The sequence below is a fragment of the Pygocentrus nattereri genome, chromosome 18 (genome assembly GCF_015220715.1).
Source record: "Pygocentrus nattereri isolate fPygNat1 chromosome 18, fPygNat1.pri, whole genome shotgun sequence".
NCBI lineage: Eukaryota > Metazoa > Chordata > Actinopteri > Characiformes > Serrasalmidae > Pygocentrus > Pygocentrus nattereri.
Genome location: NC_051228.1, coordinates 15,038,270 through 15,063,272, shown reverse-complemented (window position 1 = coordinate 15,063,272; position 25,003 = coordinate 15,038,270). Strand labels below are relative to the sequence as shown.

General features: G+C 37.2%; 1 protein-coding gene across 3 annotated transcripts in view; it reads right to left on the bottom strand.

The window, feature by feature from the left end:
- rph3aa (rabphilin 3A homolog (mouse), a) overlaps window positions 1-25,003 on the bottom strand; it is a 53,151-nt gene that overhangs the window by 1,749 nt on the left and 26,399 nt on the right. For 2 of the 3 annotated variants that reach the window (XM_037546919.1, XM_017693691.2), the window contains exons 4-16: window positions 19,554-19,637; window positions 11,440-11,563; window positions 11,230-11,268; window positions 10,922-11,134; window positions 10,350-10,523; window positions 10,018-10,097; window positions 9,731-9,805; window positions 8,272-8,381; window positions 7,823-7,949; window positions 7,673-7,729; window positions 7,200-7,351; window positions 2,374-2,455; window positions 2,058-2,154 (exon numbers count right to left, since the gene is read on the bottom strand). In XM_037546919.1, the coding sequence (XP_037402816.1) occupies window positions 2,058-2,154; window positions 2,374-2,455; window positions 7,200-7,351; window positions 7,673-7,729; window positions 7,823-7,949; window positions 8,272-8,381; window positions 9,731-9,805; window positions 10,018-10,097; window positions 10,350-10,523; window positions 10,922-11,134; window positions 11,230-11,268; window positions 11,440-11,563; window positions 19,554-19,637 (1,414 nt within the window). The remainder of the gene's footprint in view (window positions 1-2,057; window positions 2,155-2,373; window positions 2,456-7,199; window positions 7,352-7,672; window positions 7,730-7,822; window positions 7,950-8,271; window positions 8,382-9,730; window positions 9,806-10,017; window positions 10,098-10,349; window positions 10,524-10,921; window positions 11,135-11,229; window positions 11,269-11,439; window positions 11,564-19,553; window positions 19,638-25,003) is intronic. The other variant, XM_017693692.2, reaches the window with a different exon arrangement.

The following is a 25,003-nucleotide window of genomic DNA, read 5'->3' as shown; positions in this document are numbered from 1 at the left end:
GGTTCAGCTACACTGAGAAGTCCTGCTCATCTTTATAGCTCACACTAACTCATACTGTGTCCTAAAACACATCGAAAATCTAAACTAAAGAAGCAAAATTTGGACACCAAGCATGTCTGGCTGACTACTTACTTCCGGGGTAAGTGGAAAATTGTGTAAATCTGAAATACAATTAAGCGATTAGAACACGAACTTATTTTACGTGAAGTTACGTGTTTGTTTAACCATTTTCAGATATCTCCTCGATAAGGCCCAGAATTTATAGTGACCAACAAATACATAATTTGTCAAATTAGTCCTTGATTTAATCAGGTAAGTTGCTAATGAAACTTCCATGTTTCCAAATCCATGCAGTGGCTTACATGAAATCAAGAACCAACCTGTGTTCTTCTGTGCTATCCGGACCAAGACATGAACAACTTTTAAAAATAAGAAATTGTATCACTGACTCTCATTTTTCTTACTATTTTATCAGTTTTCTTCATAGAACTTTTTCATCTTGCTGAACATATTATCCCTTACCCTCAAAGGTTAGGTTTGGATTAATTTTACATTCTTTTGTTATTTCTACCATGATGGTGTTGTGAGTTCATCTTCACCAGTTCAGCTTGTATTGCTGAACATGAAATTTTGGCATCTGTAATATACAGTGGAGTCCAAAAGTCTGAGACCACTAGTCAAAACTAGCTGGGACAGTGTATGAAATGCATATAAAAACACAGAGCAAAACTTGTAAATCCACATTGACCTATATTTAAACAAGAAAAAGTACAAAAGCACTATATTAAATATTTTATCTTATCAACTTCATACATTTATTCTGAAGTTAATGCCTGCAACACATTCCAAAAAATTTGGGACAGGGGCAATTTAAAACTAGGAACAGGGTAAAAGGTTAAAAAAATAACACAATGTTAGTCTTTTATAAGCAAGAATGCAAAGAATCTCCACTAGAGCTGGGCAATATGACAGTACCTAATGCTGTATTGTGATAAATTACATGAAAATACATTCAAATATGCTCTTCTGAGTATATTTATATTGTGGATATACTTTGGATTTAGATTTCACAGTGTGTGAAATGTTGAATACACGTAATTACATTCATAATTTTTGACAGTATTTTTAATAAGTGGCACGACTTTCTTTGTTCTTCCTTATCAGATGTCAGAAAAAAAGAAATATTGTGCAACAATGTGTTTTGTAAAAAACCTTCCTGAAGTATCGTAATATTACATTTTTCCATAACACTCACCTCTACTCTCCACTTTGCCAAAAATGCATCAACAAATATTCCAACAGTTTAAGAACAACATTCCTCAACATGCGATTGCAAGGATTTTAGGTATATCACTCTTTGTGGTGATATGTCATCAAGAGATTTGGGGAATCCAGAAGGAAATCCATCCCTCAAATGTCAAAACATCATTTTGTACATTAAAATGGATACAACAGGATCACTGTTTTCTGTTTTCCATAGCAATTTACAGACTCTCCCAACTTTTTTGGAATTGAGGACTGTATACACCAGCACACCAGTTTGAGTGAGAAGTAGTATCTTTAAAACCTTGACATGAATTTCACAATTTCTTAGTATTTATTCTGTCCCCAGTTTACTTTAATGCACTTAAGATAGGATGGACTTTACAAATTTGTGCAATAGCCTCTGATGAGTACATCAGATCCACTGAAGAGTCACCTCAACACAAACAAATAATACTAAAAAAATCAGGAAAAACTATTAACACAGTGTCACATATTTGCTTGAATTATAGCATATTGCCCTACAAATAGTGCAGAATCTTGAATATTTCTTCATAATTTATCTATGTTTTGTTTTTTAAAGTCTAAACGTTTTCCTGTGTGGTCTCAGACTTGGAGCCACTTATGTATATAAACACATGTTGACGGTCAGTTTACCAGTCTTAATAAAGCGAATGGTTCAGCTAATATTAAAGGATGTCTGTATGTTATAATATAAGAAGCCACATTATCACATTATCTGCAGGTTTTTTACTGGTACTGATACCATACATTATGCTCTAACGAGTCTATACCTATGAAGTCATTGGATTTTCCCATGTCGTAGTCCCAGACAGAGATATCCAAAGTCTTCTTTGCAAGTTCACCATGCTTGATCTCATAGCTAAACTCCTGCAAAAACAAAAAAGCTGTCAGTTTCTGAAACATGTCAGTGGCAGAACCCATTTCATGTGACATGAACAGAATATGGAACTTCCTTTTGTTTTGATGTGTCAGAGCTCATAAATGCTCTCTCAAGGTGTCATGTCACTGGCATTTTGAAGAGTGCTTTGCTCCATCTCATATTAGCAAGACAGATGGGTATTAGTAAGACAGACAGAAAGAGCAAACCTCATTAAATTCAGGGTTCAAGGTCTTCTTCTTGATCTGTGTTTTATTCTTAGCTTTCTTCCCCATGTCAGGCTTCAGGCAACTACAGAACAGCACAACAATAAAGACAACAATGTGCAGCACATTTATGAGCTACATGGAAGTCTAATTAGTTTCCCAAAAAAAGGATCTAAGATAAGCTAATAATAACCACCCCATGAGATGTGACAAAGGAGGACAAAGACAAGATGCTTCCAAAACACAGTTCTACTTACCATTCAAAGGTTTGAAATTATAGCTTTCAAGAATACAAAACCAATTTGACATGTATAAAATGACAACAATAAAATATGACTAACAATAAAATAATATGTTAGTCCTGTGCAGCTTCACGTTTCAAATAATTAGTTGGACACTAGGGAGCTGTAAATAAAGCACATAATAAAGTAAGAAATGTTTGCCATGTCCAGAATATTCAACAGAGCTATACACAATTCTAAAACTGCATAGCATCAATAATTTTATGAAGTTATAATCAAATCAATACCCAGAATTTATATTTATAATGTGGAAATCGATTATTGAGGTAAATAAAGTAAACAAACTGAACATAAATAGTTAATTACACTACATTCATAATCATTTATTAATTATTCCTGAAATTAGGAATAAACCTTTTAAAAATATGTTTTGGTCAGTAGTTTGTCATATTGAAATACACACTGTACAAGTTATTGTTGTTTATACAACAGTCAGATCGGGCGGCAGACTCTGGTTGATAAGTGTGCTCTTATTTGTGATAATGGCCCTTTTTTCCACAGTCCTCTTAGCACCCTTCAATATTTTGCAACGGTTTACTACTTTATACTTTATTATATCTAAAAACAGAAAACTGACACATTTGATAACTGATATAAGATAATATCTGACCTGCAGCCTGTTTGGTCAGACTCTTAAGAAGAGTTCTGAACCCATCATTGCTGCTAGGCATGCTTTATGGAAGACAGCTGTGATGGTGGAACAAATAAACAAACTGGAATTAGCTAGAAATGAACAGAATACAATTGGGCAAACTAGGTGGGCTGAGAAATGCTTTACAGACTGGCTGGAACAAAAGACATGCAGGTTAATGTAGTAATTATTAAAAAGGTGGAGCTGAACCTGATATTCTCACAGTTTTATGGCTTTAGCTGTAAGTACATTTTCAGACGAACTAGATGGGGCTTCTTTGATTAACTTTTTGCAGTACTGCTGTATAAAAGCAAAACAAGCCTTGGGGATATGTATTATTATGATGACATGGCTGCTGTGAAGGTCTTTGGCCTGTGACTGAATCCCAGCTATTACATTAATTATGTATTAATCATAACACACATGCTCTGATGCTTAAATATAAAATACCAAAAGATATTGAGGAAGAATGCCATATTTTTCTACATTTCTGCATATTTACATGAATAAGATGTACACAAAGTCATTCAGAGTGGTTTGGTGTAAAAGGCACAGTTCAAGAGAAACTTACCAGAGTCAGAATTGCCCACAGTGGTGATGATAGGAACCAGAAGTCTAAAGAGTTTAATGCCTCTTAAAGCTCTTTCATAGGAAGTTATTACATGAAGTGGTTATAGCAATACACTGGCTGATGTCTGAGACCAGGGGCACCCCTTACTCCCACACTCTGACTATAGTGCAAAGCATGAAAAAAGATCTGCAAAATAACTTTTAAGGGCCCCTTAAAAATTGGATTCCCTCATTTCTTTTGCTGTTGATTGATGTAGTATGTAAAGTTTCAAAAGGTAGCATTTATTTCCCTGCCTATACAGTCCATATATGGAAACTAGGTGTTTTTAGCAAAAAATGTAGCATTTTTTAGCTTAAACTATTTTTTTAAATTCATTCATGGCAAAGATATACATGCAGGCTTGTAAGACAAAATAGTCCCAAAGAAACTTTTTTTTCAGATTTACTATTTTACCATCATTATCATTACATATAACTGTATTTGTTTTAAAGGCAATTCAATCCTTTATTACCACTGTAAAGAAAGCTGAGTCAGTAGGCCTCTCTACAGTGACCTGTTTCACATTAAACCACTTTATTATGGCAAGTGATTCCAAACTAAACAGGTGTGTATTTTAGAATGTTTTTAAAATGTTTGATCATGGCTGAAAAAATGCTGTAGACCAGGAGTGTCCAATCTTACCCCCAAAGGGCTGGTGTGGCTGCAGATTTGTTAATAATGTGGATATCAGTAGCAAAACTCATGCAATGTGTAAAATGATAATGTATTTTTTTGTTTGAATTTAAATGTCCCAGTCATATATGCAACTTTGGACTCAAAATGAAAATTCACTACTTTAATATCAACATTTAATTTACACAAAAACTAAGATGCTTTATACCTAGCTTTATTTAAATTAAAATGTATTTCCAGAACTGCATGTTTATGCTTCATGTGATTATACAATAATTGTGTGAAAATGGTAATTAAAATGTAACTTACCTTACATGCATTTGCACTCTCTAATAATGCATTTAAAAGTTGCATTATCAAAGAGAACACCAAGCTAGAAAGAGGATAAAATTCAAATGTAAAAAGGGAACTGGTGCCCCTCCTCTTTGCAATTACATATCCTTGCCTACTGTTCTCATTCTGTGGCAAAATGTCTTTAAAAATGCATTGACCCGATTGCATTTTCATTTTAATGGACTTCCCAACCTGTCAGCCATCCCATCAGGGTGGGACCGACAGCACCCTCAGCATAAAAGGCTTTCTATTTGAAAGCATTGCAACCAAAGAGATTAGAGCTATTCTTATATTTGCAGATTAGATGAAGCAAAGCAATATGTCCACTCATGATGCTTCATGTTTTTAGGACTCAATGAGAAGGCCTTTAGTCAAACGTATGGCCAAGTTCTCTGGTGTATCAGTCTGGTTGATAAAAAAATGAAGCTGAACGTGTCATGTCCAATTCGCCAGCTTTTTTCTTTTTTGCATTTTCTATTCATTCCTTTCAGCAGTTACTGAAATACTGGTGCCTCACGCATTGCTCTGGCATGTCATCGCCACTCATTTTCAAGAGAAAGCATTGGTTTCATCAGATGAGGCTGTGTGCTGCATAACGGGGGATGGGGTGCATCAAAAAGTTGAGGGGAGCTGAACTTTATGCAAATAAATCCAGCCGAACTTACCCAATCAGGAAGCAGCTGATGTTCACGTGATTGGTGTCTGCAACTCAAGGTATGAAACTTCGGCTCTGGTTTTCAGATGTCTTCATAAATCGATGACTAGCGGTGAATGCTAATATATCTAAACACAACTGTTTACTTCCTGATTTTGAAATCTGTGTTGGAATATGATTGCTTGGATAATAGTAGACCAAAATCACTGATTTTGACTAGAAGTGGTAATCAACAACCTTAATGCTAGTCTTTACAAGTTTAACCTAATTAATATTACTATTTATTTAACAATGAAAACAAAAAACAGAAAGGATGCAAATAGGAGTATTACTTACAAAATAATCAACTTAGCAAGACTACATTTCAAATGGATTTCACAGGGAACTCCCTGAAAACACCCACATGCGGCCAACTGAAGGGGGAGGATGCACTCACGGCCGTCGACGTGCAGGAGCAGTGCAAATGCCCGAATGTTATAGCAACACCATTGGGTGTTGCCTGAAAGAATTAATAACTAGGGGAGTGGGGAGGCCTGTCATGGAGATTCCACTTGATGCCATGTAGGGATGTTTTCTACAAACTGTGGAACTGTGATATTAATTTAGCTAAAAGCCATTGTTAATGCCTGCTAACGCTGCATTCCAAAACAAGGCCCCTATCTGCTGTTTCTATCATCTGCTAACATGAACCAGCTCACTATGTCACACACATACACCAGGGATTTTTATAATATTCACTTTTAAAATGGAAAGCAAACCATTAGAGACCCACTAGCTGATCTTGGTTAAGATATGACATAGTACTGACACAGTACAAGACCTGTTACCAATCCAACCATTAAGACAAGGTATTTATTTGATCTACATATGCCTGTGTGTACCAGTACAATTACAACTAAATAATTGTATGAATTTCTCATGACAGATAATGTGGAACACAAAATATGCAGTGGACACCAATATATGCATGCATATTATGTACATCTGATGCTCATTATGTACATTACAAGACAGCCTTTGATGCTGGACTAATCTCTCTCTGTACCTTTTCAATTAACACTATATTACTATACTATATATCACTATGAATTAGCCATAATTTGACCCACTGATTAAAACAGAAAGATTTGCCACACATTCGATTAAATATTATTAGTGGGTTGTATATAAAGAATCTCAAGTGGATATATTGCTCTGTTTCATTCATTCTGTTTCTGGTTCTAACATTAAACTGGCCGCTATAGTCCAGAGAAAGCCTTTTTCACTGAGTGTACTGTTTTTCCATCTTTCTGGCTAGGTGTTCTCTTTGATAATGCAAATTCAAATGCATTATTAAGGACTGCAAATGCTTATAAGGTAGATAACATTCTAACTTTTGACTTATGAGTGGGAAATTCAAATTCAAACATAAGAATACATTGCCATTTTACAAGTTACATTTACGTTTGAATGTTGCTACTGATATGCTTCCATTTGTGGGTTCCTGCTCTGTTACAATGAAAACCTGTTACCACACCAGTCCTTTGTGGATAATGTACATAATGTTGTACATAATGTTTATAATCTCAAAACACTCATTATGTGTAGCGTGTAGCATGACTTTCTGACTTCAAGAATTTGTAGTGGCTATGGAAGTTTTCAATCTCAAAAATAGCTCCTACTCACATCTTGACGAAAGGGTCAGAGTAGCCATTGGAGTCCATAGCAGCCAGATGGGCACAGCGGACAATGCCCACGATAAGACGGCTCTCTTGGCTGTTAAAGGTGAGTGACACCAGGATACGGCCTCGTTCCTCTGCATCATCACCTTCTTTTACCTACCAAAATCACGCAAAGAATCAGTCAGTCCTCACAGACAACAGTAAAAATGAGCAATTTCAGTCCAGCAGTGCAGTTTTCTCTGCTTTAAATAACACATATTACCATTCAGCTCATTTTCAACCTTGTTGGGTTAAAAAAGATTTGTTTGTGGAGACATGACACTGTGCAGCACCATGGACTTCCAAAACTACCCATTCCTGCAACCTATGCAAAAGAGGTTAGCCTACATAATGTGAATATGTCCATTCACAGTCTTGAGTTATAAAACTTGTAACTTGTATATCCATGCAAAAAGTATGTAGGTTTGATTTAGTTACCTCCTCCTCATATAACGCCATGCCACGGATCGAACCTCCAGCAGCTACTCGCTTCACCTACATATGTGGGGGCCAAACCCAGGCTGTGAAACTCAAGAACATACATTACGAGAATATCTGTAATCTAATAGTGTGTGTAATGCGGCTTACCGGCACCACTCTCTCCAAACATACACTGAAGTTCTTCTTCTGGTTCAGCTTCAGCTTCTTCAGGACAACCCGCGTTTCCCCGATAAACTCGTTATGTCCGAACTTGTCCTCATCACTCACAGACAGCCTGGCAGAGAACAATGTGGAGGCTAACCCCTTGCACTCTTGGAAATGTCAGGTCTTTAATTAAGTTGTGAAGTAGCTGAAGAGTGTAAATCAATGAGTCTCCAAGCTCATCTCACTTGCAAATTAAATGAAAGCACTGAATGTAATACCTAATCAGCTTGTGTCTACAAAATGACTAACGATTTTCATAATTGAAACATGAATTGGCTAATAGGCTTAATACAGCTTTCATGCTTTGATTAAGTTGTTCTATTTGTATAACAGGTAAATGTGACTATTACTTTTGTTCTAAGGAAAAAAACCTAGAGACAAATTCTGCTCACCTGAGGGTCTTTCTCTGCATGTCCTCATTGGTAATGCCATGGTAGACCAGAGTTTCATTCCAAACTGGATTCAAAGTGTTATACAGAGTCTTTGTGCGTAGCTTGTTTGACTGGCATGAGAAGAACATAGATTCTTAGTCTTCAATTTTACACAGTAAGTTTAAATACTTTTCAAGAATTCAATTAAGTCTGTCATGTTTCCTACAAAGCGTTCAATGTGTGCACATTTCAACATCCATTTGATGTTGCCATGGTGGACATGTTTATTTCACTTTTTTAAGTCCACTTCAGTTTTCAGGGACTCTTTATTTATACATAGAATATAATTATGCAGTGACACTGAGGCCAAACTCCCTTTGTCAAGGTTAGAACTACACTTATGAAATGAGTGTTTTGACCATCACAAATCAGGTGTCTATGAAACTCACCCACAAATATCCTGATCCACTGTTAAGGCAATAATTAAGAAGTTTAAAACAACTGGAGCTGTAGTGAACCTGCCTGGAAAAGGGCACTCTGGAGTTCACAACACACTGCTTGAATTTTGGTGCTTAGCCCTGTGCTTAGATAGTACATTTTTTGACACCCAACACTCAAGGAGGGTTTGGCATAAAAGGGAATAATGGTTCTTAAAAAAGAAAGTTATCCCTACTGTTAAGTGTGTTGGAGCATCTCTGATGTTTTGGGGCTGTTTTCCTCCAAAAGCCCTGACAATCTTGTTAAGATATATGCCATCATGGACATGAAGTACAAGGAGATTTTAAATGAAAATCAGGCATCCTCTTCCAAAAAAGGTGAAACTGGGTTGTGGTTGGATCTTCCAGCAGGACAGTGATCCAAAGCATACTTCCAAATCCACATAAAAATGATTCAGTGACCACAGAATCAAGCATTTGATTTGGCCATCTAACCTAAACCCCACTAAAACATATGGGGTGAGCTGAATAAAACAGTACAAAAAAGAGAACCTAGCACCTTGGATGATCTGGAGAGATTGTATATTGAGGAGTGGTCTCAGATTCCTCACGCTCTATCCTCCAATCTCATTGAGCATTACACGAGAAGATTGAATGCCATTATGTCATCAAAGAGAGTTTGCAGAAAGTATTACATGCATGCATTCCAATAGCTGATACATATAGTTTTGTTAAGGGTTTTTATAATTTTTTTTGTAAAGGTAGTTTTAAAGATGGTTCTTTTTTGTTAGACTAAATTAACTTCTGTTAAATGATTTATTCTCACATTTTTAGTGTGAGTGAATTAGCATTTTCCATGACCTTTTCATACTCATACATTTCATACATTTTTACCAAGAGTTCAGGTAATTACAGAGTGAACTTTACTTTCTTCTGTTGTGTCTAGTTAAGACTTCAAGCAGTTCCTCCTGACAGTACCCACTTCTCAAGTCAAAACAATACCATCAGCCTTATTAGTCAGATCAGAAGGTGTTTTGTGTTACCTTGCTGGCCCCTGGAAGCAAATGCAGCTTGACATATGGATCAGCCAGTCCATTGGAGTCCATTGGCTTGAGGCCCTTAACCAAAGAAACGACAGTAAAGAGTCAACATTTGTCCTCCTACACCTCCGTTTTAGTAGCCACTATGGTTGTATGGTTTATGGTTACATACATTCTGACATGATCCATCAAAAATATTGGAGGAAGCTTTTGTCTTGTATGGAAATAGACTTAAACAGAACTGCTTACTTAATGTGATTTCTGCCCGCTCAGAGACAGAAACATAATACCTTGGCTCTGATAATATTGCAGTGCAGAACGCTATTTTCTTCCTCGTAGTGCAGGCTGAACTCGAGCATTCCCAGTGTGGCTAAAAGAGGGACAACATATCAGATCAACAGGGAATAGATGTCTAATTCCACAAAAACTATAAACTAGAGGCAAAAACTCGGATTCTAGGTTGATGCCACGAGTCACTGCTGGATCATACAGGACAGACATGGATTGTGTGAATGCAAAGTTTCTCTAGGGGAGGAAAGAGCTGCATGGTAAACAATTTAGTCCAGTAAAGAACCTGTAGGGAAGAAACACAACCATGTGTCAGAGTGTATTAGTGTCTTACTGGCATCGTCAGAGTCATAGCTGTTGGCGTCCTCCTCCTCCTCGGTAGTGGGGGGAGGGAGCTGGCGTACAGCAGGGGTGCTGTTTGCAAATAGGGGTTGTATCTCTTTCTGCATAGAGGGTAGTGGCCTGCTCTCCATTGGTGGGATTCCTTTCTCAGGAGCAAGAGTTTCGACTGCAAGAGAAACACATTACCAGACCTGTTTAAGATCAACCACGTGGTGACCTAATAGTAAGACCAATCAACAGTGCCATCAGAGGCCACCTTTTTATTTATTTAATTTACATTCAAAACAGACAAACTAACAAAAGCTACTAATTTTTCAGGAGATTTATGAACAGATTAGATAATCCACTTATAGTCATATAGTCACTAATAGTCATTTTAACTGGAAATTAAATAAATGCAGGGTGGTCTCTGACTTTTGCACACAACTCTAACAGCTCCAAACTTGCCAAATACATGCTGTAACTGCCACTGCAAAGGTTAATCAAGTTCTTGCAGACTGTCTCCAACAAAGTTCTTGCAGAGCCGTTAAAAAATTTCTGCTACTTACTTTCAAATCTGTTTACCTCTTTGGGTTAGTGTGGTAGCAGAAGATGGCTGTGAAGTTCTAGTGTTCTGGATGGGTTCTTCTTTCTTTATTGTTGTTAGATTAGTCTGTCTTTCCACAGCCGCTTGCGTTCGACCTGAGCTCCTGTTCTCAGTCGGCCTTGCTCCTAGCAACACTTGCTCCTTCTGGACAATGACACACTGTTCCTCCTGCTCAGGAGGCTTCATTTCTGCTGAGTGTGAATAAAAAGGAAAGTGATATTCCAGTTTTCAGGCTGTTTTCATCCGATATTAAAGCCCACTGAAATAAATACGAACAGGCACTGACCTGGAATATGCTGCCCTCTGCTGAGAAGCTGGGCACTGTCTAGATTTAGGAAAATGGTCCAGTGTACAAATGTGGTTAATTTGTTTGCTTCTCACATGCATACTTATTAATGTGTACATGGGTAATCCTTTCATATCAGAGAAAGTGTCCAAGATAAATCTGAACTTTATAATCACACATTCAGGTATAATAGAGACTTGTAAAGCAAACCTCCGTTCCGTGTGTTGACAAATGAAGCAGGTTCGTTGAACTGTTTCTGCTTGATGGGTAAGGGAGCGGGCAAGACTTGCTGTGGCAACCCCTTGAAGAACCAGGCACCTGATCGCTTCAGCATCTTTAGAGAGATTAAAAAGTATCAAAATGTCTTTGATTTGCTATCTTGCCTGTGGATGATTACAGACAACGGTTATTGTCTAGTTGATTGTATCAGCGAAATAGACCAATCTGGACTTCAAACAAGCAACTGCCAGAGGGAAAATGTACTGCCATAAATGAGTCATTTTATCTCGAAGATCGGACTTGTTCTCTTTCCAGAGAAGCCGTCCCCCTGGGCCCTCCCTTTTAAAGATTTTATTTGCCATAATGTAAAACAATGGTAAAACATGATCTCAAGATACAGTTAAATTTCCCAAGAGGGTATGAGACTTATATTAGTAACTCATGGGAAGTAACTGCACACTGTACATTGTATTCAGTGAAGCACAATGGTGAGACCTGTAGTGTAACTAAGATTTTATTGAACCCAGTGCAAAAAATAATGGGTGCCACTGGCCCATAAAAAACATGACCTTTAATAAATTTTATTTATTTGCTTGTTTACTCACTAGTTCTATGTCTCAACCAACTTGGTGCTCTAATGTGCCCCACCAACTCCGGCATTAGAGCCCCCGCAGCAGGGTGAATGAGTGACGTCTCGGCAGCATAGAAGCAAAGCTAAAGCTAAAGCTAGCCCACCTGAGCACCACACTCCACCTATTCACGTATTAAACAGGTTTTCTCCACTCGGTGAAACACCCACCGAGGAGCCTGTCAGATGTGCTCTGGTTTTAGGAAGTTCTGTTGTGCGACATGTGAAATTAGCTACTCCTTTAGGGGCACCAGCAGCTAGAGTTATCTGCTTACCAGGAGCCAGGGCGCCGGACATTAGCAGACCTTATTCGGAATTCTTAAAAGAATTCAGTGACTTTGTTGCTGACCTAGCATTGAGCACAGAGAAAGTAATAATTGCAGGAGATTTTAATATTGACTTTGAGAACACAGCAGATCCATTAAAAAAGGCATTCTCATCTATCTTAGACTCTGTAGGCCTTACTCAAAATATAATAGGGCCTACACATTACTGTAATCACACTTTAGATTTAGTTTTGACTCTAGGTGTTGACATATATAATCTAACTGTTCTTCCACAAACTTCAGTAGTTTCAGATCATTACCTAATCTCATATGAACTAGGTCTTAGTGAAAATGTATATACATCACCCCGTTATTGCATGAAGCATTCAATAACACCAGATACAGCTCAACACTTTATTGAAATCATTCCAGACTTATCAAGCGTAGCTTTTCCCAACAGAGCTAGACAGATTAACAGACTGCCTAGAAAATATGTTCCAAACAACATTGCACCTATAAAAATTAAAATGATGCAACAGAAAAAGCTCGCTCCATGGTACAACAATGAAACATGCCAATACCAACACCTTAAGACAGACAGTACGGAAATTAGAGCGCAAATGGTGACTAACTGAGCTGGAAGTATTTCACTCTGCTTGGAAGGGCAGCCTTAGCAGGTACAGAAAGGCACTTATCAAAACACGCTCTGCATACCTGTCCTCACTTATCAAAATCAACAAAAACAATCCTAGAGTCTTATTTAGCACAATCACAAAACATACCAAAACCAGGCAGCATCTGAACCTCAAATACCCGCCAACTATAGCAGCAATGATTTCATGGATTTTTTAATAACAAAATCGAGAATATTAGACAAAAAGTTCAACCGATACCAGTAGCCTACTCATCCTCTGGTTTGGCTGAAACAACACAAAATGTGGTTATAGAAGAGAGACTGGAAACATTTTGTCCGCTTCAGCCGTTAGAACTAGAAAAAATAATATCTTCCTCAAATTCTGCAACATGCACACTTGCTTTGATTCCAACAAACTTATTTAAATAAGTACTACCAGCTATAATTAAACCTATTTTAACAATAATTAATTCTTCTCTTAGCCTAGGTCATGTACCCAAATCATTCAAACTAGCAGTGATTAAACCTTTGATAAAGAAGCCAAATCTTGACCCCAGCGAATTGTTAAGCTACAGACCTATTTCCAACTTATCATTTATTTCTAAGATTTTAGAAAAAGCTGTAGCCCAGCAACTCTGTTCCTATCTATATAAGAACAACATATATGAAAAATTCCAATCTGGTTTTAGGCCCCACCATAGCACAGAGACGGTTAAGATAACAAATGATCTTCTTCTTTCCTCTGATCAAGGCCACGTATCTCTGCTGGTACTATTCGATCTAAGTGCAGCTTTTGACACTATAGATCATTCTATTCTCTTAGACAGACTACAAAACATGGTTGGAATTAGAGGAATAGCGTTATCCTGGTTCACATCCTACCTCACTGACCAATTTCAGTTCATACAATTAAATAATGTATCATCTAATTATACAAAAGTGAAATATGGAGTTCCACAAGGTTCTGTTTTAGGTCCTCTGTTATTCACATTATACATGTTACCATTAGGCTTAGTTATAAATAGACATGGAAATAGTTTCCACTGCTATGCTGATGAGACACAGTTGTACATATCAGCCAAACCAGATGATAAATCCAGATTAAATAAAATAGAAGATTGTGTAAAAGATATAAGAAACTGGATGCTTGATCCAAAGGCTGCTCGGAATAAATGCTCGGATTTAATGTTGAATCTTGCTGACTTCTCTGTAATACCTGGTTCAGTAGCTAAAAATCTTGGTGTGACGATTGATTCAGATCTAACGTTTAATCAACACATAGGTAATATTACAAGCACAGCATTTCTTCACCTCTGAAACATTTCGAAGAAATGTATTATCCCTACATGACACTGAAAAACTGGTACATGCCTTTATTCAAGGCTAGACTACTGTAATGCATTGTTGTCAGGATGCTCCAACAGGAACCTAAATAAATTTCAATTAGTTCAGAATGCTGCAGCTAGAGTACTCACTAAAACAAGAAAATTTGATCACATCAGCCCAGTTTTATCAGCATTACACTGGCTTCCTATCAAATTCCGTATTGACTATAAAATTCTCTTATTGACGTATAAAGCCCTGCATGGTCTCTCACCAGAGTACCTGCAAGATCTTATTTCCCTTTATGAAGCGCCTCGCTTACTCAGATCCCAGGATGCTGGTTTTCTACTGGTTCCTAAAATTCAGAAGACTTCAATGGGTGGAAGAGCTTTTTCTTAAAAAGCCCCCAAATTGTGGAATAAACTCCCAGTTAATGTTCAGGACTCTGACACAGTATCAACCTTTGTCTAGACTGAAAACATATTTGTTTAGTTTAGCTTTTGATAAGCCTTCCCCTTTAGATAAAGGCAGGAGATCCAGGGTTTCATGGGCATAAAGGCTTATGGTAAACTGAGATGTTGGTGCTGTTGACCCACCACTTCACGCAATAACACAGGTTTGTTGACGGTGGAGTGGGGGGATCCCAGTGTCTCAGGGTACTCTCATATCTATGTTACCTTGTGGTTCTCTCCTTTTAGTTTATGCTGTTATAATTAGATCTGCCGGAGTAACCAGCCACGCTCTGGGGGAAATCATATTTATTACAGTCATACTCCTGAGCAGAACTAATTTTGTCTCTTTACTCTTCCTGAGATAATGACTGCCCTCCCATCCTGCTGAAGACTGACCATCAGTGCCTCCTCCTCACCATCACCAGCCTGCTCTCCTGTTCATTTGTGCCAACTGCAACAGCCTCAATCACATCACTGTGCCATTCAGATGCCTCAGCATTGAGATAGGATGGGACTGTTTCAGCTCACTCACACTTTTCATAAAGACTCAGTCAGAAACTGCCTCAGTCAGAAACTGCCTCTACCAGTGCAGTTTCTAAAGCTTTAGCATCCCGTGTTCAAACAGAGATCATTTTAGCTTTGGTATTTAGCTTATTAAACTGTAAACACTGTTTGTCCAGAGGAGGATGGGTCTCCCCTTGTGAGTCTTGGTTCCTCCCAAGGTTTCTTCCTTCAGACTGAGGGAGTTTTTCCTTGCCACCATCACCTCTGGCTTGCTCACTGGGGGATATGTTATAACTGTATGTTTTCAAACTTCTATAAAGCTGCTTTGTGACAACATTGTTGTAAAAACCGCTATACAAATAAGCTTGAATTGAATTGAATTAATAGTAAAAGTATACTAGACACATTTTATTCTCTGTTGGTGTGAAAATGTAAAACTTTGGTAAGAAGTCCAACCAGCCAGACCTTTAGTTTAATGCCTTGAAAAGTGCATTGGCCCTATAATCAGTAGATAGTAAGTTCAAGCCCCAGCAATGCCACAGATGGCTGTAACCAGGGGGTCCAAGAGGCCAGTGGGTAGGCTGGCCCTCCTTCTCCTCCTTCTATATCTTCCATCACTCACTTCAGTGCTAGCCAACACAGGCATAATAGAATGTAATGTAATGTAATAGAATTGGCAGTTAGTGTTCTCCTCAAAGCACGTTGAGCTGTTCAGTGTTATTGGTTTAATGGCAGTAAACCAATGTTATTGTAGTTTCATGTTTCTCAGGGGAAAGTGTGGAGCTGGCAATGACTAAACTACAGAGAAAATTGGTTAAAAAAAGTTTCTAGTGCTTCAGTGTCTTGCTAGCATTAGCATTTCATGCTAGCAACAGTGAATGTGAGCTAAATTTTAGCAACATTTTTAACTTATTGGACATGAGTTAGTATGAGCTAGGCAGAGTCATATTCACACCTAATCTGTTCTGTTGTGTGACAGTCATTTGCTTTACCAATTAAATGTAGAATGCTTTTGTTTGGTTTAAACTGTTTTGCTATTATTCAATCTTAATAAAAAAGGTGCCACAAAGGGTTCTTTAAGTGATGCTGTAGAAGAACCACTCCTGGTCCCCTAATGAACCATGTAAAAAATTTAATTTGTAAGTGTAAAGAACTTAAAGTGCTTAGAGCTTTAAGTGTCTAGTGTTCCTTTCATGATAATCCAACAGCTAACTAAAAGTGGTTCTCCAATGGCATTGTGCAAAGAATCCATTCTGGCACCTTTATTTTTAAAAATTATGCAATAATAATAATAATAATAGCTGATCTAATAATGTTTAATGAATGTACACAATATAATTATATTAAGCAAGAGCGCACATGATCAGCCATTTGAAGGTTCACTACAGCTTGACTGGAATTAAAACATGCTGCCACACAAGTCTTTTGCAGAAAAGGCTGGTCACCTATGATGTAATTAATATGAATCACAAGTACTTAGTATTTTATTATTTAATTTAGTATTTATTTAATTTAATTAGACACAGTTGGCATTGATATGCACACATATGGTTTAGCTTTACACTAAATGTTTCTAAAGGGGGACGTTTTCACCAATTTCCCCTACTGGTAAGTAGATAGGTGTGTAAATTTGACTAGATGCTTTCTGCCTCTGAAGCCTGTCATAGAAAAAACACCACTTTGATTAAACATAAGTCATTAAAATGTAACTTTTTATTTGTGTGTTGAATTAGAATTTTATTTATTTAAAAAATTTATTTTGAATATGATTTACAATATTTATCTATTCTTCCAGTGAATTCAGAGGAAATTCTTCACTGACTACTTCTGTTCAATTTGTCCACTTTCCTGAAGATGTGTCATGAGGTGAGCAAAACTGTCAGAAAGACATTGTCTTCATATTAGAATTGTTGCTTAGAGACACTGATTTCCCCAGTGTCCTTACAGCTGTCAATGCCTAAACTCCCTAGTAAGTTACCATAGCTACCCATGAGTCACTGGTGTGAAATTGCGTAAGTAGTGATATAGGCATCTGATAAAAACGCTAGGGGGCCAGCTGCTACAAGCCCCATCATAATATGGGCTCACCTGGACTGCCAGTTATTACATCACTGCTGTCAGGTTCCTGGGTGCCATTCAGTAATGATAGGTCCCTTGTGATGTGAGCTATCATCATACTGCAAGCATCCATATAAGTGTGGACACACTTCAGCCATGAAAGCAACATAACATAACGTAGAGCACAGTCACATCAACTATGACTTATTAGAATACACAGTCTGTATGAAGCAGTCTGTATTATATTTAACTAAAATTATTACTAAAACTGAAACTAGCAGTGAAAAAATGCTCGCTAACTGTAATAAAAATAAAAACTACAGTTTTCTAAAACAAATCAAAACTGACTAAAACTAAACACATTGATATTTCTAAAACTACATACTATTACTAAAAAATTACTCAAAATTACTTCCACTTCCATGCATGAATGGAGGTTTAAAAGTGGAACTCTTCTGTGTTCGACTGTTTTTAAGGAAAGCAGAGTTGAGCCAAATTTTATTCTGCTCTTATCAAATACCAGCTATCACTGCATTCCTCAAAATATTTACAATCCAATCTGAAACTAAATAAAGACTAAAACTATAATTTTTCAGATTCAAGTTAAAAATATTAATGTAACTTTACAACTAACTGAAACTAACCAAAAAAAAAAAAAAAAAACCTATAATAACCCTGGTACCATGAACAACTTAGAGATGTAATAATTAGCAAGACCCTGAAGTCTCCAGATTGACTGGAAGCACAGTTATCTTCTTGCACTCCTCACACATGAGCTGGCTTACATCAATAAAGACACTTAAGGCTGTAGTCACCATGACCCCCCATGCTATAGGCCCCGGTGTGAATGATCCACTTGCACTATAAGTAATAGTTACACCTCTAGGTGAGATGCTACTTAAAGCTACAGAATTTGGAACATAAAAGTATGGATATTTATGATGAGCATGCTGAATCACCTAAGAACCACACTACTCATGTACACATGTATTTCTGTTAAAACCCCACCTTAAGAGCTGAAGTATGAAACTGTAACACTTTAGGCATCATAGTGATGAGGATGCACGGGGTTAGAGGCAAACGTAGTGCTGGATTGCCTCTATGATCCAGCTGCAATATAAGAGGTTGTCTCCATGCTGCTCTGTGGCAACAATGACTAACCACAGGTTACATAATCAAGGGTATGAATCATCTCATTACAGTAAGAGAGGCTCTTAAAAGTCAGAGGTGCTGAACCAAACCGTCATGCAGAAACAGACAAGCATACATACAGCTCTTCTTAAAAAAAGGTGAAGACAAAAAAAAAAAACAACAGTGCGTGGTTTTGCAAAAACTCATAGACCACATGCATTCTATAGCAGTGTGTTTAAATCATGGACCAAGGCTCAATTAAAGGGGAGATGAAAAAGAGATGCCCTTGTAACACTACCAACTCCCATTTCCATCCCTTTTGGATTAATGTTGATATGTCATTTAAAAAGTCTATGAATGATATTCTAATTTCAACCATATTTCAGATTTACGTGCCACATATGTATTAGGAGTCCTTTATGTCATGTGGTGGCAAATGGTCTCCCATTAAAATGAGCATACAATGAGAATTATTAAAATTATTTTAATAAATAGCACTTTTTTGATCATTTTGCTCCAAGAGTTTTTGTCAGCTGTGTTACAGAAACATAAAATATACAGCTTCTTGTGTTGCAAAAAGGATTTGTGTCAGTGATGTGGCTAATGACACATTAAATGATGTTAAAATGAAAATAAAATAATAACAAATGCATTGAGGGTCATTTTCTACATACAATATGATTTGAAAACTAAAGTGTGAGTAAATGCGCTAAATTTTAGAAATGCTTAGATCTGAGTCATTCCTTCAGTGGTGTTACAAATTTACTGATGTTCAGTATAACATACTACGTTTTACACTTAAATAACATATCATCGCCGTCCAATAAAAACATCTATCTCCAAAATAGTAACTTTACAGGAGAGGACAAAACACACCTTTCAATGCAAGTCAATGTACAGAGGTGATTTTAAAGCATTTCTATTGGTCCATTCATCATGAAAGTTTCACACAACATAAAGGACAGCTGGTGTGTTGAAATGAAGTAGAGAAATAAAAATCAACAAAATGGAGATGGGTTTTTTGGACAGCAACGATATACATATATTGAATCCACCAACCCCTTTAAAAATTCGACCACTGGGGATGATGTTATCTAACATTGCCTCACCTCCTTGTGTTCGCTGCAGATCTTGCATAGCCACACAGGACAGGAGCGACTGTTGCTGCAAATGCCGCACTTGGTGCACATGTGCTGCAGGAGTGGAGGGAAAAAATAAACACAGACACATGAGCCTCAGGAGGTTGTGCAGGTGCAAATATACTCACAAACACAGTTCAGATGGCATCAGCCTCTTCTACATTTCCATAACAATTCACAACACCAGAGATGTGCTGATATGTGCAAGATGTTTAGCTGCAGATTTAAATTGTGATATTCAAGCTGTATGTACGCCAGAGGCTATAGCATATGTTGGAACAGTTGACACAATATTTGTCATATGATGAGTGTTTGTTTTGCATTCTTGTAATTGCAGTCAACTGAGCTATGGCTGTGTTTACATTACAGAGGTAAAGCAGCACAAAGCTGTTTTTTGTGGCCTAAATGCGACAAATCCTTTTTTAGCACTAGAAACATATTTGAGCCACGTTGGCTCTGTTCAGATCACAAGTCCCAGTGCTCAATTCCAAACTTCTGCACAAATCCAATCTGTCTGCCTCAATGGTTCACATTCATTTGTGTAAGTGACCCATATCTGTGTTTAGTGTGAAGGAACCTGTGCCCTGAATGATCACATGAATGATCTACATGCATCACGTTGTGAGCCACTACAACAACAACAGTAGCAAATGAACACACTATCAGCACAAGTCTTCCTCGTGAAGATCACTAGCTCTGAAAAGCTCTTAGGTAACAGGAAAAAAGGCAAGATACATTGATGATTTGGCAGTTTTTAACAGGCAGAAAGCACCAGTTGTGGCAATTTTACACCAGAAGCCATGTGCTACACTGCTCTTCAACACATGCTATTTGGTTTTGCACTAATGAATAAGTTAACCTCTAGATGCCTTTATTCCATTCCAGCTTTATGTAGATGACATTTTGTTTTAGTTGTTTAGTTTTAGACATTTAGTTTCAAGTTTTAGCTGTTAACTGTTTGAAAGGACTTTTAATTAGCTCAGTTAGTCATTTCCCTCATCAGTCTAGAAGTTTCTTGTTTGTACTGGAGCAGTGCTGCTTCTATAGCACAGAATAGGTCATTCTACCATTGCGATGGCACATGTCCCAAAATCCCAGTGTATCAATCTTCTATTCCTAAATTAACCAACAAAAATAACAATAATTATTTATTCTCAATTGTTGTTTCTGCGATTTTCAGTCATGTAGTGCATGAAAAGTAGCAGATGTTTAAGTACTTTTTTTATCTGAAACAACTGACGCCTGTTTTTCAGTTTCACTTGTAAAAAGCACTATAATTATTGTCTTTTTTTTTGTTTTTTTTTTAAATATATTTATTTATACGATTTTCATATTATATGCTTCCATAATGTTAACAATTATTCAGCATTTTTAAAGACAAAAATAAAAAATAAATAAAAATAAAAATAAAATAAAATAAGACACAATAAAAAGCAAGGGGCACAGTACAGTAGGCTCACAAACATCCTCAGAATCAACTGAGCAGTGGTAATAAATAAGATGGGTTAAATAATAGGTAAATAAAGTAGCTACGGTGAAACACCTAGTGGTTATGCGCATTGGCTAAGTACTCCAAAAAAGGGTTCCATATTTTACAAAACTTTTCCAAACTACCAGACAACACACATCTGAGCCTCTCAACATGCAACACATTTACTACTTCTGTCAGCCGCATTTTAAACGTAGGTGGGATGGACGATTTCCAAAGCCTTAAAATGATCTTCTTAGCAACTATCATACCATATGTTATAGCAGATTGTATACAATTATCAAAATTTTGAAATGCCATGGAATAACCAAACAAAGCCATTTCAGGGTCAGGAGACAACATTAGACCATATACTTCCCTATAAAATCCAAATATATTACCCCAATAGGAATCAAGTTTAGGACACATCCAAAAAAAGATGAGCAGGCGAACCCTCTGCTTCTTTACATCTGTCACATAATGGCATCACAGAAGGAAAAATATGATGAAGTTTTGTTTTAGAATAATGGAGTCTATGTATGACTTTGAATTGCAAAAGCTGATGTCTGGCATTGACTGAACAATACTTTATTCTGGCAAGACTTTCTTCCCAGACACTATTATCTATCTCAATACACAGTTCTTTCTCCCATGCAACCCTCAGATGATTTGTAGAGAAACTTAACTGTTTTGAGAAAGCACCTACAAGGCGAGTGACCATTTGCCTTGCCTCTGGGGGTCCAGCCAAAATTTGCAAAACAGGATCCTCAGCGGAGAGGGATTGGTATGAAGGTATATTCTGTTGAATATAACTTCTTATCTGTAAGTATCTAAAGAAATCTGATTGAGAGAGCGAATATTTTGTTTTCAATTGTTGAAATGAAGCTAAACAATCATTGATGTATAAATCTTTCAACTTTACAATGCCTTTTTTAGCCCAGTTACGAAATGTACTATCAGATAAAGAGGGCGAGAAGGAATGATTGTACCAAGTTGGGGCAAATATGAGAGTTGCTGGAAGATTACAAGCCTTCCTAATTTGGTGCCAGATTTTCTGAGAGTTATATATTATAAAATGATCTTTCTTTAAAGCTAAAGGAGCTCTAGGTGAAGAGAAAAGAAGAGCAGGAAGAGAAGAGTCAACAGTCAGATCTTTTTCAACTGCCAACCAGGGAGGTAAATCTAAAGGAGTGCCTTCCTTATAACCATATTGCCAGTAAGCCAGAGCCCTAGCATTAGCCGCCCAGTAATAATGCAAAAAACACGGTAATCCTAAACCACCCAAAGACCTAGGTTTCTGTATGTGAGTTTTTGAAATTCTATGAGTTTTAAACCGCCAAATAAATGGCATAATAATAGAATCCAGTGTTTTAAAGAAGGATTTGGGGATAAAAATAGGAATATTCTGAAACAGGTATAAGAATCGAGGAAGAGAAACCATTTTGATTGCATTCACCCGTCCAATAAGGGAAAGGGGTAGTGTTCTCCACCTATCAATGTCCTGTTTAAGTCTATTCATCTTTTCAGCAAAATTATGCTTAAACAGTGCATTAGGATTCTTTGTTACTTCAATACCAAGATATTTTATTTTAACTGTGGAAATTTTAAATTGCAAGGAACTTAAAAACCTGGGATTATGATTAGCTGACAGAGCGATGAATTCACTATTTTGCCAATTAATGGTATAACCAGATATTTCACTGAATGAGCCAATGAGTTTAAGCAAGGGAGGAATAGATTGTTCTGGTTCAGATAAAAACAGAATTATATCATCCGCATACAATGAGAGTTTATGCTCGACCCCCCCTAAAATTATAGGCTTAATATTCTCATCTTCTCTTATGCTAATCGCTAAGGGTTCTATGGCTATAGAGAAGAGAAGGGGGGAGAGAGGACACCCTTGACGTGTCCCTCTGTAAAGAGAAAAGTAAGGTGATTGCTCCTGGTTGGTAAGGATAGAAGCAGTAGGATGCGCATATAACATTTGTATCCATGAGATAAAGGCATGCCCAAACCCAAACTCTTTAAGGGTAGCTATAATATAGCCCCATTCTACTTGATCGAATGCCTTTTCTGCATCAAGGCTGAGAACAGCCTGTGCAGACACTCCGTGATATTTATGGTATATAATGTCCATGAGTCGTCTAACATTAAAGAAAGAAAACCTATTAGGGATAAAACCAGTCTGGTCAGGATGAATAATAGAAGAAATATATTGTTTCAATCTATTCGCTAATACCTTACTAAGAATTTTCAAATCAGTATTTAACAATGAAATTGGCCTGTATGAAGAAAGATCTGTTTTATCTCTCCCAGGCTTTAACAAAAGCGAAATATTTGCAGCATATAAGGTTTTGGGAAGTGTTCCAACTTTAGTAGAATGTATAAACATTCTCAGTAAAAGTGGGGTAATCTGACTAGCAAACTTTTTATAGAATTCAATTCCAAAACCATCCAGGGGCTTTAGCACTGGGAAATGATTTAATTGAGTCAATGATTTCTTCAGAAGTCAGTTCCGAATCCAGAGCTCTTTGTGCAGCTTCGTCTAATTTAGGTAATTTAAAGTTCAATTATTGTCTTTTTAATGTTAAAATTATTTATAGAAACATAAAATGTCATTTAGAAAAAAAGAACAGGAAGGTCTGTTTGAACTACTTCTTGTATGGATATCTTAAAGGAAAAAACTAACTGCGGAGTCCAGGATTAGTGTCACGATTGACTCCTCCCACACCTCCATGTGCTTTTGTTTACTTTTGATCTTCCATGTGCGTTTGTTTTGGTTCAGTCCAGCCCCCTTGTTGTCTGACTCCACCCCTGATTGTTACCACCTGTTTCCCACCTGTCCCTCGTCTTGCCTCTGTTATATAAGCCCTTTGTTTGCCATGGTCTTTGTTTGATGGATGTATGTATTGTATTCTCGTGTTTGGTTCTTGTTTTGCGGTTCGGTGTTGTTTATCATGTCTGCACCTTGATCTGTTCGTATTGGCTGTTTGAACCTGGACTGTTTCGACTATGACCCTGGATTTGCCCATAATAAAAGTCACTTATCTCAGCACGTGCGTCCGCCTCATCGCTCCCCACTGTTACAATTAGTAAAACATGAAGCCTCTCTCCATATTTCTGACAAATTTGGGTAAAATACTGGCAAGGTTATGTGTCACAAAAGGTTTATGTCAAATTATTTTCAAATTGAAATAAACTTAAGTAGCAGTGGGCTATATTGCAAAAAAGCTCAATTAAATATTACAGGCTAAGGGCTACGTTTTACACTTGAATTTCATACCCCCTTTGCCATTGCAGTGGTAGAAAGATCCATATATTTCTGTTCTGATTATGAACATTGCACAATATAGCAAGAATCCTGAATATTGTATGGTTTTTATAGCGTTTTATATAGTTTTCATATAGCTAGCATGCCATTTCTGGCAATTGTAGATGCAAAAACAGACACAAAGCATATTTTGTGCTTCACACAGACATTACAGCTGTGGCTTCGCATGACACGAATGGCAATGTGTTACACTAACACAGAAGAGCATTGCGTGTGGTGCAGCATGCAGGAAAAATGCACATGAATTCTCACTGTTCTCATTAATGTCATATGGTGACAAATCAGATATATACACTCGATCGAGGACCATATATAAAACTGGTTCTGATGTGAAAAGATCTGACTGTGTTCACATAGCTCTGTAAACATCAGATCTGTGTCACATTAAGGCAAAAAATCATATTTGTGCCATTTCAACCTGGTCATGCAAACGTAGCCTTTATACGTAGTCATAAATTGTCTAAATAAATACAGTCTGTCTGAGGCATGACCATGCGACCATAATGAGAATGGCCAAATCTGAATTAATGTGTTTTTTTTTTTTTTTTTAACTTCACACTTCACTGCACATTCACAGTTCATTGTGCTCATCCTCCAGTGTGGGCAGCATGTCAGCAGCGG